The sequence below is a fragment of the Anoplopoma fimbria genome, chromosome 2, assembly GCF_027596085.1.
Source record: "Anoplopoma fimbria isolate UVic2021 breed Golden Eagle Sablefish chromosome 2, Afim_UVic_2022, whole genome shotgun sequence".
Lineage (NCBI taxonomy): Eukaryota > Metazoa > Chordata > Actinopteri > Perciformes > Anoplopomatidae > Anoplopoma > Anoplopoma fimbria.
Genome location: NC_072450.1, coordinates 642,600 through 659,812, shown reverse-complemented (window position 1 = coordinate 659,812; position 17,213 = coordinate 642,600). Strand labels below are relative to the sequence as shown.

The 17,213-nt window shown below is 40.9% G+C and overlaps 1 protein-coding gene across 1 annotated transcript in view; it reads right to left on the bottom strand.

Annotated features, from left to right (window-relative positions):
• zdhhc1 (zinc finger DHHC-type containing 1) overlaps nucleotides 1–4,467 on the bottom strand; it is a 13,709-nt gene extending 9,242 nt beyond the window's left edge. The window contains 3 exon segments of the mRNA XM_054613248.1: nucleotides 1,250–1,425; nucleotides 2,538–2,757; nucleotides 4,052–4,467. Of these exon segments, the coding sequence (XP_054469223.1) occupies nucleotides 1,250–1,425; nucleotides 2,538–2,756 (395 nt within the window). The 5' untranslated portion in view covers nucleotide 2,757; nucleotides 4,052–4,467.
• Between the last annotated feature and the right edge of the window lie 12,746 nt (nucleotides 4,468–17,213).

Sequence of the window (17,213 nt, the reverse complement as noted above, 5' to 3'; positions counted from 1 at the left end):
AGACACTTAACCCCAAGTTGCTCCTGAAGGCCATCGGTGTGGACTGATGATGAATGTTAGTTAGAGTCTGATGGTGGCACCTTGATGGTAGCCTGTCATCAGTGTGTGAATGATATGTAACATACTACTGACTGTAAGTCGCTTTGGAGAAAAGCCTCTGCTACATGACTGTAATGTAATGTAATGTATCAGTAGTAGTAGTAGTAGTAGTAGTATTTATTAATGCGGTCCCTGTCAGCAGACTGCAGGTCTACGTCTGACCCAGTTCTCGGGGCTCCTGGGAGAAACCAGACCAGTGAGCTGGTTTTTAGATGAGGATCAGGATCAGATCCATCAGAGAGACTCACATCAGACCTCATGAGCTCCTCCATTATTCACACTGAGGAGGAGGAGGAGGAGCAGGAGGAGGAGAGCTGCATTAAACATGGAGGCTGCTACAGATACCCCCCCCCTCTACATGTGTCTACGGCCACAGTGATTGGCTGAGAGGAGGTTGAGTCCTTAAAGTACAACATGAGGAGAGGATCTCTCTGTTCTCCACTGAGAGACATGCAGCCCTCTGGAGGAACACTGCTGCTCAGGTAAACACACCGGAACCTCGTTATGAGCCTCGTTATGAGCCTCGTTATGAGCCTCGTTATGAACCTCGTTATGAACCTCGTTATGAGCCTCAGCTCGACAGGAATGGGATGGATTATCATCAAATGATGTTCACACATTCATGGCCCCTCAGGATGAATCCTCTTGATTTATCTTTTATATTTGTAAAGTTTCTATCTATTTAACAGATATTATTCGGTCAAATTTATTATATTAACATCCTCAGCCCACTTCTGATTATTAAAAGATTTTCAAGGACCATCTTCCCAAATTAATTGAGAAGAAAAAAAACTTTTTTGTCTTTAAAGTCAAGAACAAAATAAGAAAAAATATATTTGAAGAGGTTATGAAGACAAAGTTTACACACAGATCTATTGAGATTGTCTATATCAATATGTTTTGCTGATGAAGTGTCTGTTCTTACTGAACTCATCTATTCATCTAGAATTATAAGACTTTTTTATTATTAATGACCTCTGCTAACTCTACGACTACGTTTAACTTCCTCTACTTGTGATACGACTGATGACGTTTATGATTGACAGCCGTGTTCTTCAGCCTGTTCTCTGTGGACAGGAGACCCATCAGAACCACTGAGTGGTTCTTTAGAACCTCAGCAGTCAGCAGTACTAACGTGTCCGGTACTCACACGTCCACCTGGCAGAGGAAGCAGTGGCAGTTCTCGATGACGTGGTCGTGTTTGGAGCGGTCGAACTCGGGCACCGGACCTTTATCGCTCTTGGTTCTGACGTTGTGGTCGGCCGGGTCGATGGACACGGCCATCAGGTGGACGAACAGGTGACAGACGAACAGGACCCCCGTACACTGAGGCACCCATCAGGACGCAAACGTGGAGGATTACTGGACCACAGACGCTCAGTCAGTCAGCTGATTTAAATGTTCATCTCTTTGGTGGATTTCTAAACTGAAATGTTAAAATCATCTGCTAACATCCAGAATCAGCTGTGAGGAGACACTAAAGGCTACAACCAACAACGTCTCTGTTAAATAAACCAATAAACATAATCAATAATTAATACAACAGAGTATCAGGGCTGCTGTTCAATAACATCTGAGATTCAAGAATGAGTTTCTATAAAGACACAAACGTTTACGTTCAGTGTTTCTTTCTAAAACTCTGTGAGTCTGATGAACATGTTGAGAGTTTTCGATCCTCATAAAACACTTTAAAAGGAAATATTATAATTCTAATCCGGCTTTGTTTCCACTCATGTTTATTAGCTGACTAAAAGTCTTCACATTTAAAGTAAAAAGTTTTAAAATGAAGTAATAAAAGGGGAACATTTAGAAATGAAAGTCGTATTTATTAATGTTGAGTGAAAAAGCCCTAATATTTAAAGATAAATATCCTGATATTTAGAGATAAGTTGTAATATTAATAGATATGAGCCAAGTCATAACCGACGTAGGATGCTTCAAGAGTAAAAAGTCATATTTTATTCTTATCTTAGGTTCATTTAATTACATGTGTGCTTGTTTTGGTATTTCCCGTCAACACTGTTCTGTCTCAGGACTGTTGAGTCCTTTCAGCTCAGGTGTGTGTTGTGATGTCACCTGTTGGGTTAATGTTAACTTCCCTTAAAGCAGCACAAACATAACTCTGTGTTGTCCAGAGACAGTCCTTAACGACATAAAGGCTTCAGTGAGAATGGGATACGAACATATCATCAGAGCTCAGCAGACATGAGACGGGGAGATGCTTTCTGTCTGGAGGAAACAGAGTTTGGTTTCATTTTCATTGAATGTCCTGAAAGCTGTGAGAATAAGCTGTCATTGGTGAAACCTCTAACATCAGACTGCTTTCCCTGAGTATTAAAATCTTTATGAATATTTTGACTTCTTTCTTAAGCCTCAGATGTTGGAGTTAGCTAACTGGGCCCTCTGTCCCTCTTTGAGTCCGCCGGGTCAAAGGATACGATGTAGCCTGCAGGGATCCAGTGAGCCGGCAGCAGGGGGACGAACACGCCGAAGCCGGTGACGGCGAAGTAGACGTAGAGCAGCCAGGCCAGCAGCTGGAAGGGGTGAGGAGGCCAGCTCCACCCGTTGGTCCGGGAGCAGAGCGGCACGTCGGCCCGGTGCGGCCCGTCCTCAGCCACCGGCGCCGTGCGGTTCGGGTTCTTACTGCACACATCCATCCTGCACACAAATACAGAAGCAAACAGGGGGGTTGATTCCTGTACAGCTCTGCTCCATCAGATATAATATCAGAACATGTAAAAACATCAACACTGAGCTGAAACCGTCAATTCAACGAATCATCTTTCAACAGAAGATTAATCTGAAACTACTGCAATTCATTTGTTTCAGTATTTCCTTTAGGTCTGAGGGGAGATACAATACAGCAGAGAAGTACTCAGTAAAAGTAGTACTTCCACAGTGTGGAAATACTTGTTTCAAGAAGCAGAACATTATCTATAATATTATGCATTATATTTATTGATGCATTAGTGTGTTCATCACTTTAATGTTGCAGCTGGTGGAGCTCATTTTAATATTGTTACATATATTTTATATACTTCATAAACTGCTACCAGCTTGATATTTTTTTTAAGGTAGCACAAAATGGAAGTACTCAAGTAATGTACAAGTACCATAACATTGTCCTTAAGTACAGTAGAGTAAATGTACTTAGTTACTTTCCACCACGTTAAACAGAAACAAACAGCCTGAGACTGTAGAAGTCAGAACAGAGCCTCATATTGATGATATTATTAACCCGCTCTGGGCTCGTGTCTTTATATCTGGTAGAATCCTACAGTGACACATATTGATCAGTTAACTGATCACATATTGATCCCGTCTTTCTTCCTCTGATATCATCAATAACTGATCAGAGTGATCAGTTATTGATGATAATAAACATTCCTGCTGAACCAACAGTCACGTGGAGGTCCGACCCGGTCTCACCTGTTTATCTCACCTGTTTACCTGTTTATCTCACCTGTTTACCTGTTTATCTCACCTGTTTATCTCACCTGTTTACCTGTTTATCTCACCTGTTTACCTGTTTATCTCACCTGTTTATCTGTTTATCTCACCTGTTTATCTGTTTATCTCACCTGTTTATCTGTTTACCAGTTTCTCACCTGTTTATCTCACCTGTTTATCACCTGTTTATGTTTTCTGTTTACCTGTTTATCTCACCTGTTTATCTGTTTACCAGTTTCTCACCTGTTTATCTGTTTATCTGTTCACCTGTTTATCTGTTTACCTGTTATCTGTTACCTGTTTCCTGTTCACCTGTCTATCTGTCTGTTTATCTGTTTACCTGTCTATCTGTCTATCTGTCTATCTGTTTACCTGTCTACCTGTCTATCTGTTTCACCTCTATCTGTCTACCTGTTTATCTGTTTACCTGTTTATCTGTTTACCTGTCTATCTGTTTACCTGTTTATCTGTTTACCTGTCTATCTGTCTACGTTCCCCTCACCTGTCTACTCCCGCTGCATGTCCCCGGTGGAGCCTCAGACCGGGTCAGCAGCGTCCCGGTCCGTTGGTCGCCTCCATCCGGCGGGTGATGAGCTGCTGCTGGTCTGTGGCTGTAAATAACGATGCTAGCATGCTAAGCTAACCGCTAACAGCCCGCTAGCCCCGCCGCTGACGTGCTAGCTAGCGAGCTACCACGGAGCTACCACGGAGCGGGGTCAGGGGTCAGAGGTCAGGGGTCAGGGGTCAGAGAGTGTTCACGACGAGAGATCGTTTCAATGTTTCAGCCTCACGAGCTCGTTAGCCTGTTAGCACAGCTGTTAGCATAGCTGTTAGCATAGCTGTTAGCATAGCTGCTAGCTGCCTCCAGCTCCTCGCAGCTCCAGCTCTGTACGCCGTCTCCTTGGTAACGCTCCAGGTCCGCTCCCATTGGCCGCAGCAGGCCCCGCCCCCTGCGCTGCTCCGTGAAGCAGCCGGAGCGCCGACGCGTCCAGTCCAGCAGAGGGCAGCAGCTGCGAGGACATCAGGACATGAGGACATTAGAACATTAGAACATGAGGACATTAGAACATTAGAACATGAGGACATCAGGACATGAGGACATTAGAACATTAGAACATTAGAACATGAGGACATGAGGACATTAGAACATTAGAACATGAGAACATTAGGACATGAGGACATTAGGACATGAGAACATTAGAACAATAGAACATTAGGACATTAGAACATGAGGACATTAGAACATTAGAACATGAGGACATGAGGACATTAGAACATTAGAACATGAGGACATTAGAACATGAGGACATTAGAACATTAGAACATGAGGACATTAGAACATGAGGACATCAGGACATGAGGACATTAGAACATTAGAACATGAGGACATTAGAACATTAGAACATGAGGACATTAGAACATGAGAACATGAGGACATTAGAACATTAGAACATGAGAACATTAGAACATGAGGACATGAGGACATTAGAACATTAGAACATGAGGACATTAGAACATTAGAACATGAGGACATTAGAACATGAGAACATTAGAACATGAGGACATTAGAACATGAGGACATGAGAACATTAGAACAATAGAACATTAGGACATTAGAACATGAGGAACATTAGAACATTAGAACATGAGGACATGAGGACATTAGAACATGAGGACATTAGAACATGAGGACATTAGAACATGAGGACATTAGAACATGAGGACATTAGAACATTAGAACATGAGGACATTAGAACATGAGGACATTAGAACATGAGGACATTAGAACATTAGAACATTAGAACATTAGAACATGAGGACATTAGAACATTAGAACATGAGGACATTAGAACATGAGAACATTAGAACATTAGAACATGAGGACATTAGAACATGAGGACATTAGAACATGAGGACATTAGAACATTAGAACATGAGGACATTAGAACATTAGAACATGAGAACATTAGAACATTAGAACATGAGGACATTAGAACATTAGAACATTAGAACATGAGGACATTAGAACATGAGAACATTAGAACATGAGGACATTAGAACATGAGAACATTAGAACATGAGAACATTAGAACATGAGAACATTAGAACATGAGAACATTAGAACATTAGAACTCAGATACAAACTGAAGAAAGACAATAGAGTCACACTAATGTTCATAGGAACATCTCGTAGACTTGGACCAGTGCCACCAGTGCATGTTTCCCAGTCCCCAGACAGGTCTGCATAGAAATATACACAACAATGTAATGTAATGTAATGTAATGTCAGATCAATAAAAAATGACTGATCCATCTCTAATAAATATTCTAAGGTAGTATATTTTTATTATAATAGCATAAAAATATTTTTTAGCAAAAATGCATGCACAGTATATGACTGTGTATAATATATATATATATATCATATAATATATTATATTATATCATATCATATACTATCATATACTAGTATATCATTTATCATATAATAAAATAAAATATAATATAATATAATTTATTATAATATAATATAATTTATTATAATATAATATAATTTATTATAATATAATATAATTATAATATAATATCATATCATATCATATATAATATCATATAATAACATTTATAAACAAAGGGATCTGTCATTTAGTCCACATTTAAATGGGGTTCTAAAGTTCAGCTCAGCTGGTTTTCTTTCTGGTGATGACCCTCTGCTGGCGTTGAAGAGGTTAAATATTTGTCCTTTATTGTTTTTAACATAATATCTGTTCACTGCGATGATTGAATGTCTCCCATGTTGAGCTCTGAATGAGAAACATGCAGCTGGAAGACGTTTAGGCCTCCAGCAGGGCAGCAACACACTGATCTGTTACTGTGAGCTGTCAGCGCTGTTTTATCCCACAGTCCCAAGAGTCTTTGAAGCTCTCAGCTGAACCTGTTCATTTCTGTCCAGTTAACCTATTTTTAGTGAGAGCAGCTGAATTATAAATAAAATTATTATTATTATTATTATTATTATTATTATCATTATTATTATTAATATAATGTCTATTAGTCACTAGCCTGCATTACATTTATTTTAAGTCTTCGTCCTTCATCTTCATCACAGCGGAAACAGAATACGAAGGAAGGCTGCGTCCAATATGGTTAAAATAAAATAAATGTTCAATAAATCTATGAGATAAAAGTAATAAAGTGTCGAAATATAATGATCAAATGTGAGAGTGAAGAGTTCAGTTTCATCGTGAAAAAAACTCATATCTCACATCCACAACAAAGAAAGAAGTTTTGGATCATGTCACCACAATGTTATATAATATTTATTAAAAAAGAAATCCACTCACAAAAAATAAAGACATATATATGTTAAAACAAAAGTCAAATAAAAAAAGAACAAAGAAGTAAAATGTCATCAGCTTTCAAACATTGTGTATAAACTTTATTTGTCGTCTGCCTGCTGACGTCACTGTGATCCTCATCAGCAGAGGATGTGTCCTCATTAAAACACCTTCATTAGTGGAGACAAAGACGAGCTGGCAGACGGATCAGGTCAACCCGCCCTCAACTCGACCTGCAGACAAACACAAACACTCTGAGGTAACGGAGAGGAAGACTCCCTGGAGTATCTTCATCACACACACAGCAGACCAGAGACAGAAACGCTTTGATAGTCGTCTGTTTTACAGTTTTATACGTCTGACTCACTGCTGAGTCTGAGTTCAGAGATGATCGGATCTACGTCCTGATTCTGAATGCTTTACATCAAGAATCAGGTCTACTGTATTTATTACATAAAGTCATGAAAACATTCATTACTGGCAAAGTTCAAAGAATGAAGGAGATCTTACATGGTGATTTTATATTTTTATTTTACATCAGTGGACAAAAAAACACAAGAGACAACCTCCGATTCTTTAAAGTGAAGTCGATCTTATTGTGTTAAAGCTGCATTCTCTCTTGTCCATCATTGTCCTCTGGTTGTATAGAAGTCTATGAGAAAATGACTCTACTTCTCTCTTGATTAAACATTGTAATCTTTCTTCTTCTTCTTCTCCTTCTTCTTCTTCTTCTTCTTCTTCTTCTTCTTCTTCTTCTTCTTCTTCTTCTTCTTCTTCTTCTTCTTCTTCTTCTTCTTCTCCTTCTCCTTCCTCTTCTTCTTGTTCTCCTTCTTTTTCTTCTTTTTCTTCTTCTTCTTCTTCTTCTTCTTCTTCTTCTTCTTCTTCTTCTTCTTCTTCTTCTTCTTCTTCTTCTTCTTCTTCTTCCTCCTTGGTTATAGCTACAGTCGCACACTTAAAAAAAATGTGTTATTGTCACATTCTCTCAAACTGTCACTACTTCCTGTCAGTAGAACGTGAGACAACCTTTAATTATCGTAATGTCATCTGCAAACCTCTGCAGCTGGAGATAAAACAACCAATCAGAGACGAGGATTCTGTAACGCAGCTGTCAATCACTGCTGGTGAAGATTTCCGGTTCTGTCTCCTAAAAACGAAATCATAATACAACAGAACTACACTGAGTTATTTTACGAGGGAAACTTATTTAGTCTCAAGTTTGTTTTTAATCCCAAATAAATTTCATAATCTGCTGAAGTCTGCGTGTGGAGGTCGACGAGTTCTGAATGACTTCAGAACTCATTTATTAGACTTTTAACACGTCGCTGTTGTGGACGACTCCTCTGAAGGGTCTTCACCTCTCCCACTGGTCGTGTGTTGGTGTGTTTGTGTTGTGTAGTGACACCAGAGGGCAGCAGCTACTTTTAAAGTACCGTACAGGAGACTAACAAGAGACCAGCAGATGTTTCACCATAAAAGCCTTGTTGTAAAATGAATGGATTTTTTCATTTGAAGTGTAAACAGGAAGCTTGAACTCTGTAGCATAATGCTGTAATATGAATGTTACAGAGCAGTCTGGAGAAGAAGGAAGCTTCATTCTATAGTTTGATCACATGTATTGATCAATCAGTGACTCAGACGTTAGTTTAAATAAATCTATGAATGTTCAGAGTCAACACGATGAACGCTTTAATGTTTGTGTTAACATGGAGCTCTTTATGAAGAACATTTAGAACCTGAACACGTTATTTTAACCGATGAAGAGAACCAGGTTATAAAATGAATATTGTGATTATTTATGTTATGATAGCAACGTGTTGTGCTGATCTTTATATTAATATTCATTCAGAATTTCTTTGATTTATTTTGAAACTCTCTTCTGGAGGATGTAAAGTTTAAACTTTTCTTTAATATCTGTTTGAGTTTTTATAAAAACGTAGACCTTCATTCTATATTCAGACTGAAGTGTTTTTTAGTGAAAATGATGTGAAATAGTAAACATTCCACTGAATAAATAACTGAGTATCCTTAACCAGTCTCGTGAGTTTTTAAACAGATGTGTTGTCATATAGTTCTGATGTTGTTAAAGTATTATTATTATTATTATTATTATTACTCTTGTATTATTATTACCATTATTTGTTAAGGCATTATTATAAATATCACTATTATCACTATTATGGTTATTATTAATATTATGATCATCATCATCATCGTTATGTTATCATTATAATTATTATTATTCCTGACGGATGGGGGCCTGTGACGGACTCTGAAGTGGACTCAGGTTCAGGTTCAGGTTTCCATCAGAGAGCTGTGAGGTCACAGTGACCTCAGTGAGGACCAATCAGACGCTCCTCTGGTTTCCCAGCAGACTCACTGAAGCCTCTCTCCGGTTAATCGACACCTGATGAATTCATAAGTGAGGAGATAAAACCAGAGGAGAACTTCTCACGCTTCACAGAACAAAGTGTTGTTTTACTTTTTAGAGTTTAGAGAACAAGCTGCTCTGAAGACGTGAGCAGGATTTAAACCAAATTACCTTTATTCTGAAAAAACCTGAAGCAGACTGCTGAATGTCTAATATCAACACCGTGGAGATGATGAGAACTGTGACTGCTCTCAGATCAGCTGGTCTGTGAGCATGTGTGTGTTTGAAGGGAACGATTACGTCACGGTAGCCCATGACTATGAGATGGATCGGCTCGTATCATAATTAGTAATGCCAAATGATAAAGACGATTCAGTATTTCCCCTCCTCGAACTCCTTGGAGCATCTTAGAATTATTCTTTCAAGCAAGCCTTATTTTTAGTGAACATCTGTTGATCTCGTGAGATATCAACTTTAATTATTATCGTTTAGGCCAAACGAGATTAGTTAGAGAATATCAACGAGTAGCCTGAGTTATCAAACTATTCAGAGCTCCATCCCTCTCCACACACCGGACCGGATCCAACACCCGTCCTGAAGCAAGACCCAAAGAATTCAGAGACTTTTGCATGCTGATGGAGTGAGAACCCCAGAGCCAGCGGAGAGCCAGCGGAGAGCCAGCGGAGAGCCAGCGGTCTGTGAACCCTCAACCTCACCCTCTTCACCTCCGACGGACCGGAGAGTCCGACGGCAGAGCTGATACCACCAGGACCGCTGAAGCAACGGCAGAGACCCGCAAAAGGCATCCGGACCCCTCGGCACAAAGTAGGAACATCTCAACGTTACTGTGATCCAGAGTTGGTGTAGGAGATACAGAAGCTCTGAATAATAAATTAGAATGACCAGATAGAGCAGAGATAGGAGAAAGAGGAGCCCGCAACTTTCCTTCACTATTTGATATAATATTGCCTGATTATCTGAAATCCATTCATTCATGTTTTGTATTGTTCTTTAATTAATAATCCTGTCATACATTCATTATATTACCTTTTTAATAAATTACCCATGTATCGCCAAGTCGTTGTCTGTCATATTGATTCAAAAGGTGGGAACTATGAGGTCACTGAAGTCAGGACTTACCTTGAGATATTGAGACTGGATCATTTGTTACCAAATTATTGATCATATCTTTATTTTGTTTCTTCTATTCAGAAGTGGTGCCCACATGATCACACTTAACCATGTTCAGATCTGATCCCAGACCTGCTGCTGTCAAAGACGCTGACTGGAGGAAACAGCAGCTGATCTGGACCACATGTGGTGTAGATGAGAGAGAGGACACTGGTGTGCACTGATTAGAACTGTGATTGTTATTATTGCTTTTGTAATTAATATTGTTGTTGTTATTGTTTTTTGTTATTATTATTATTACTCTTGTGGATCAAGTCAGGCTGAAGTTGTTTCTATTTGTGGTTCTGATTCCTGGAATATTTTTTTCAATATTAATTTCAACCAATAATTTGAATCAGATTTTAGTTACAAAAACCTGGAGATGCACAACAAATGGCCTCGACGTCTTATGTAGCCTTTGAGCCAGACCTGCAGGACGTGATTATCTAGTCCAGCTTCCTCCAGACGTTGGTAGAACAATAAAGAACACGTGAGTTTACATTTAAAGAGCTGCTCTCAATCAGAATATAAAATAGATTTTAATAGATGTAAACGTTTATTCTAAAGCTGCAGGAGGCTCATGGTGTGATCTGGATCTCTGCAGACCCACAGAGTCCACATGGACTCATAAACTGAGACGTCAACAAGCTGAAATAAACCAGAGGGTCCCTTTAATGAGGGATTCTCCAGGTCTGACATGTTCCTGTTGAGTAAGTCTAGCCTGATTCTGGAGAATCCAGAGGACCAGGACATCTGGAGGACTCCTGCTTCATTAGAGGCTTTTATTGGTGTAAACATGTTTATGGAGACGCCTGCAGAGGGACGCCCATTCAACGGAAAAGTACATCCCTCTGTGTTCCTCCAACGGGCAGGACGTCCCTCTCCACAGCTGTGGGACGGCTCCTTTAACGACACAATGCTGATCCGCTGTCGTCCAACCAACCGGCCAATCAGCTGCCGGTTACCTGTGATCCCTCATCTTCATGCTGCATTAAGTCTGAGCACAGACACACACACACACACACACACACACACACACACACACACACACACACACACACACACACACACAGACACACACACACACAGTAATAAGTGGTGTGTGTGTGTGTGTGTGTGTGTGTGTCTGTGCTCAGACTTACACAGTGTGTGTGTGTGTGTGTGTGTGTGTGTAAGTGTGAGTGTGTGTGTGTGTGTGTGTGTGTGTGTGTGTGTGTGTGTGTGTGTGTGTGTGTGTGTGTGTGTGTGTGTGTGTGTCTGTGTGTGTGTGTTGTGTGTGTGTGTGTTTGTATGTTTTCCTAACCCCACCTTTGGGGACAAATGTCAGACTAAAGACCAGTTTATTGAGGAAAAAAGTTTGGTCCCTCTAGCGTTGTTAATAACTACGTTAAAACAAAAATATTGCTTATGTAAAAATTGCGGGGCACCACTTCTGAATAGAAGAAACAAATAAAAATATGATCAATAATTTGGTAACAAATTATCCAGTCTCAATATCTCAAGGTAAGTCCTGACTTCAGTGACCTCATAGTTCCCACCTTTTGAATCAATATGACAGACAACGACTTGGCGATACATGAGTAATTTATTAAAAAGGTAATTTAAATGAATGGATGACAGGATTATTAATTAAAGAAGAATACAAAACATGAATGAATGGGTTTCAAATAAACAGGCAATATTATATCAAATAGTGAAGAAAAGTTGCGGGCTCCTCTTTCTCCTTTCTCTGCTCTACCCGGTCAATCTAATTTATTATTCAGAGCTTCTGTATCTCCTACACCAACTCTGGATCACAGTAACGTTGAGATGTTCCTACTTTGTGCCGAGGGGTCCGGATGCCTTTTGCGGGTCTCTGCCGTTGCTTCAGCGGTCCTGGTGGTATCAGCTCTGCCGTCGGACTCTCTGGTCCGTTGGAGGTGAAGAGGGTGAAGGTGAATGTTCACAGACCGCTGGCTCTCCGCTGGCTCTCCGCTGGCTCTCCGCTGGCTCTCCGCTGGCTCCAGGGTTCTCACTCCATCAGCAGGCAAAAGTCTCTGAATTACTTGTGTCTTGCTTCAAGACAGGTGTTGGATCCGGTCCGGTGTGTGGAGAGGGATGGAGCTCTGAATAGTTTGATAACTGAGGCTACTCGTTGATATTCTCTAACTAATCTCGTTTTGGCGACTGCTGAATGTTAATGATGTCTCACAAGATCAACAGATGTCCACTAAAATAAAATAAGGCTTGCTTAGAAGAGAGCGAAGAAAGGAAATCTCCTGGTTTTATCTGTTCAGGATAGGTGTCGGGTCCCAGGGTGTGGCTTGATCTAATGGCTTTGTTTTCTGCCAAGATTTGGGATTCCTTCGTTTCCTAGTTTCGGTGTGTTCTGGTTTGGTAGCTTAACTAATCTAACATTTTAAACAAATATCCCACATACTTTTCTTCACTATGAGCTCAATAGACCTGACACACTTGTACGGATGCAGAGATGGAATTTCAGTTACATACATTTGGTATACAGAATTTAACAGAGGTTATGCGTGTCAGATATGTGTTATCACCAATTGACCACTGGAGGGCAGTATGGTCACATGATGAGTCCGATCTGAAATATCTGAAAATGAATTTAACTCTGTTTTCCACTCGAGAAAAACGTATTATCCTGAAATCAAATGTGAAATTCTTTGGTTGGGGTTATTGAATGTTTCACAGACTTATGCAGTGTTATACAGGGATACAAGGAATAATTGCAGAGATAGGTAGTGTGGTTCCTGTTCTCTTGAGCCAAGGAATTTATTGCTTTGACCTCAGTTAGCCTTTTGTTTTAGTTCCTGGTTGGGCAAAAGGAGGAGGGGATGTTTACACATACAAACGAAAGACATGCCTGAGTTCATCCCTTCATGTTGGCTTTTCCAGATGTCGCGTGCGTAACCTTCCCACCCTCTGAGATCTTCCTCTCAAGGCTGTGGCTGCTAGAATTGACGCCTTTACGGCCGAAGATGTATCTTTACTGTCTGAGGATGTGGGGATCCCTGAGAAAGGTTATTGGGATTCCATTAAGGAGGTGATAAGTGAGAAAAGAGGGGGAGAAGAATGTCTCGGGGAACAAATGAAGGAGCCTCCATATGCTAGTTATGTCAGGCGTGTCCAGCCTCGCTACAGTCCCCGTTTGGGAAAAAGCTGATTTCTGGTTCATTGTTTAAGTTTATGATTCAGTTAAGTCTCCAGGAAATTAATGTAAGTCAATGTAATGAGTGTGTGTGTGTGTGTGTGTGTGTGTGTGTGTGTGTGTGTGTGTGTGTGTGTGTGTGTGTGTGTGTGTGTGTGTGTGTGTGTGTGTGTGTGTGTGTGTGTGTGTGTGTGTGTGTGTGTGTGTTTGTTCTTGTAGTTGCTGCATGGTGAGGACCAAGACAATTTTTTTAGGACATTTTAGGAAAGCAAGAACATTTTTGGCTGGTCCTTAATTCTTTAAAGGCAGATCAGGTTTTAAGTTGGGGTCAGGCCTTTAGTCCTGATATTTAAGGTTAACGTAGGAGGTCCCTGAATGACTTCTGTTAATGAGGGGTCCTCACAACGATAGAAGTACAAGGATCTGTGTAGGTGTGTGTGTGTGTGTTTAGATTTAGAATGAGTGCAATCAAGTGTGACTTCAGGAATAATTCAGAGGAACACACGGTTAATCCTGTCAGGAATGTGGATGTTCGTGTGCAGACACGTTGAAGACTCATGAACTCAGGCGACATTAGAACTGAACTTTGTTTATAAAAAATTAAAATAATGTTATTTTATTACGGTGACTATTTTAAAGCAGACTGTAGACTGTCCTGGTCTGGGGTGGTCCCTCTTCTCCTAAAACCATGCGGCCTGTTTACGGTCCACCGCAGGCAGAATAAACATTATGTAGGTTGATGCACGTAATGTGGACCCTTATTAAACTTTTAGTAACATTTAGCAAAACCAGCTGATTGGTGTGGCGAGCATGAATGAGCCAGCAGAGCAGGAAGACTCCTACAGCCGTCCTCCAACAGAATCAATCCCCTATACTGTCTGGTTAATACAGATATCTTTATATCTTAATAACACATGAGACATACATATACACATATATTGTGAGACATGTTGGAACCAGATTAATGGTTAGATTCTGGTTCCAGGAGAGAACCAGGTCCGGTTCAGTCACTGTGTGTTTCTGTAGTAAACTTTTCTCTGTGTGGTTTCATATCTGTGGACGTGATCTGACGGAGAGCAGAAAATAGAATTTTATCTTCTCATCTTCTTGTTTCGGTTTTCAGGACAAGTTTTGACTTCTTGTGTTTGTGAAACGGTCAGTGAACGCCTCCTGTTTCTCTGGTTCTCTGGTTCTCTGGTTCCACTGTTCCAGAACAACACAGCTGCTTTATTATAATCATCACAATCTTTATGAAACCTTCACTGCACTCTGTAACTGAATCACATCTTCCTGCTGTGCTTCATTGCAGACACTTAGCTGCTTGATCTCTCTTCTGTTGGTATTTTACTGCTAATGTTCTTGTTTGTCTTCTGTTAGAAACTTTTAGTAGCTGCTCCTGAATGCTTATGAATCACAGGGACTATATGTAGATTAAAAATGAACTATTGCCATATTTCAAACAACAAACAAAGTAAGCATAAAGCTATGCTGAAGTGACAAGAAATGTGATAATTAGCAGCAACAGTCCCCCTTTTCCACGGAAGACTTCAGCAGATCACAGAGCTGGAAACAAACATTCATAAGTAGGAAGTGAACGTGGAGCTGAAAGGACTACAGGAGGCATGTGTACCAGGTAATAGAGTACCTGAACAGGTAGTGAACAGAGTACCTGAACAGGTAGTGAACAGAGTACCTGAACAGGTAGTGAACAGAGTACCTGAACAGGTAGAGAACAGAGTACCTGAACAGGTAGAGAACAGAGTACCTGAACAGGTAGAGAACAGAGTACCTGAACAGGTAGAGAACAGAGTACCTGAACAGGTAGAGAACAGAGTACCTGAACAGGTAGAGAACAGAGTACCTGAACAGGTAGAGAACAGAGTACCTGAACAGGTAGAGAACAGAGTACCTGAACAGGTAGAGAACACGGTACCTGAACAGGTAGAGAACAGAGTACCTGAACAGGTAGAGAACAGAGTACCTGAACAGGTAGAGAACAGAGTACCTGAACAGGTAGAGAACAGAGTACCTGAACAGGTAGAGAACAGAGTACCTGAACAGGTAGAGAACAGAGTACCTGAACAGGTAGAGAACACGGTACCTGAACAGGTAGAGAACAGAGTACCTGAACAGGTAGAGAACACGGTACCTTAACAGGTAGAGTAGGGAGTACTTTGAACACTACCTGCTCTACTACTAGTGAACAGTTGCAGCACTAGCTGCTCTGAACCGAGTCTCTCCTTTTAGGACTTTAAATCCTCTTCAGGTCAGCAGGTTAGTGGACCTTCAGGCTCAGCTTTATATTTTCACGTCATGTTCTGAACGTTACTATGATGTGTGTGTGTGTGTGTGTGTGTGTGTGTGTGTGTGTGTGTGTGTGTGTGTGTGTGTGTGTGTGTGTGTGTGTGTGTGTGTGTGTGTGTGTGTGTGTTTGGGTGGCGTTCCTCCTGCTCCACTCTGAACATTTGGGAACAATTAGCACATTATAATCAGGATTAGGCTCCATAAGAGGTCCATAATGCTGGTCCTCGTGCTCACTCCTGATCTGTCATATGCAGGTCAGAACGTTTAGTTCAGAGGTTTAATGGTGTCGGCTCAGAGTGGACACACTCACCGCAGAACGGGTTAACACCAAAGAGATTTAAAGTCTCTCTCACTTCAGAGACTTTGTTTCATGTATGAGAGGAACTTTGTTCTTTTTACGTTAAGGAACTTTCCTTTAACTGGATTTAAGTTTTTTCTTCCCTAAAGTGAACAGGTTCACTCTGAAAATACGTTTAATTTCGTGTCATGCACAAAAACGTGCCCATAGGGATCTTTGTCTTTTGTTTAAATTATACTTAACATAAAGTTTTGAATTATAGTTGTTTTTTATGAGACAATAAGTTTGTAACTTTGGTGTACACCATATGTCAACTGACCATTTTTCTTTATGCATAAGAAACAGTTTGGTCCTAATATCCTGAATATTACAAAGTAACCTGTTCTGAAAAATGAAAGACAGGTCAGTCATATAAAACAGAGATTTCAAACCCTGAGCCCATGGATGGCCATCCATGTATAGTAATACGATGAATGAAGTGAAGCTTCACTTCCTACAAACAAACAGGAGAAACTGAGGAAACATGTTTCCAGAGATCCTGTGTTCAGATATCTTTGAAGAGGTGAGGTTAAAGATGGGCAGTGACTCTGCTGTCCGGAGGTCAGTGGGGAGTTCATTCCTCCACTGAGGGGTCAGGACAGGAAGAAGCTGTGACCGGGTGGATCGGCTGCAGGGACCTCTGAGCGACGGGGCAACCAGTCACCCCGAGGCAGCAGAGAGGAGTGGTGGGGGGGTGTAGGGCTTCATGGCCTGGAGATAGGAAGGAGCTGTTCCTCTCACTGCCCTGTAGGCACCAGAGTCTGTAACTGGATGCTCCTACAGGGAGCCAGTGTAGAGAACGGAGAAGGGAAGTTGTGTGGGAGAACTTGGGTCATTGAACACCAGACGTGCTGCAGCTTTCTGGACGAGCTCCAGAGGTCTGATGGCCGACGCCGGGGCTCCAGTAGTGAGTTGCAGTAGTCCAGGCGGGAGATGACCAGAGCCTGTAGAGCACCTGCACCGTCTCCTCAGGGAGGAAGGGGAGAATCCTCCTGA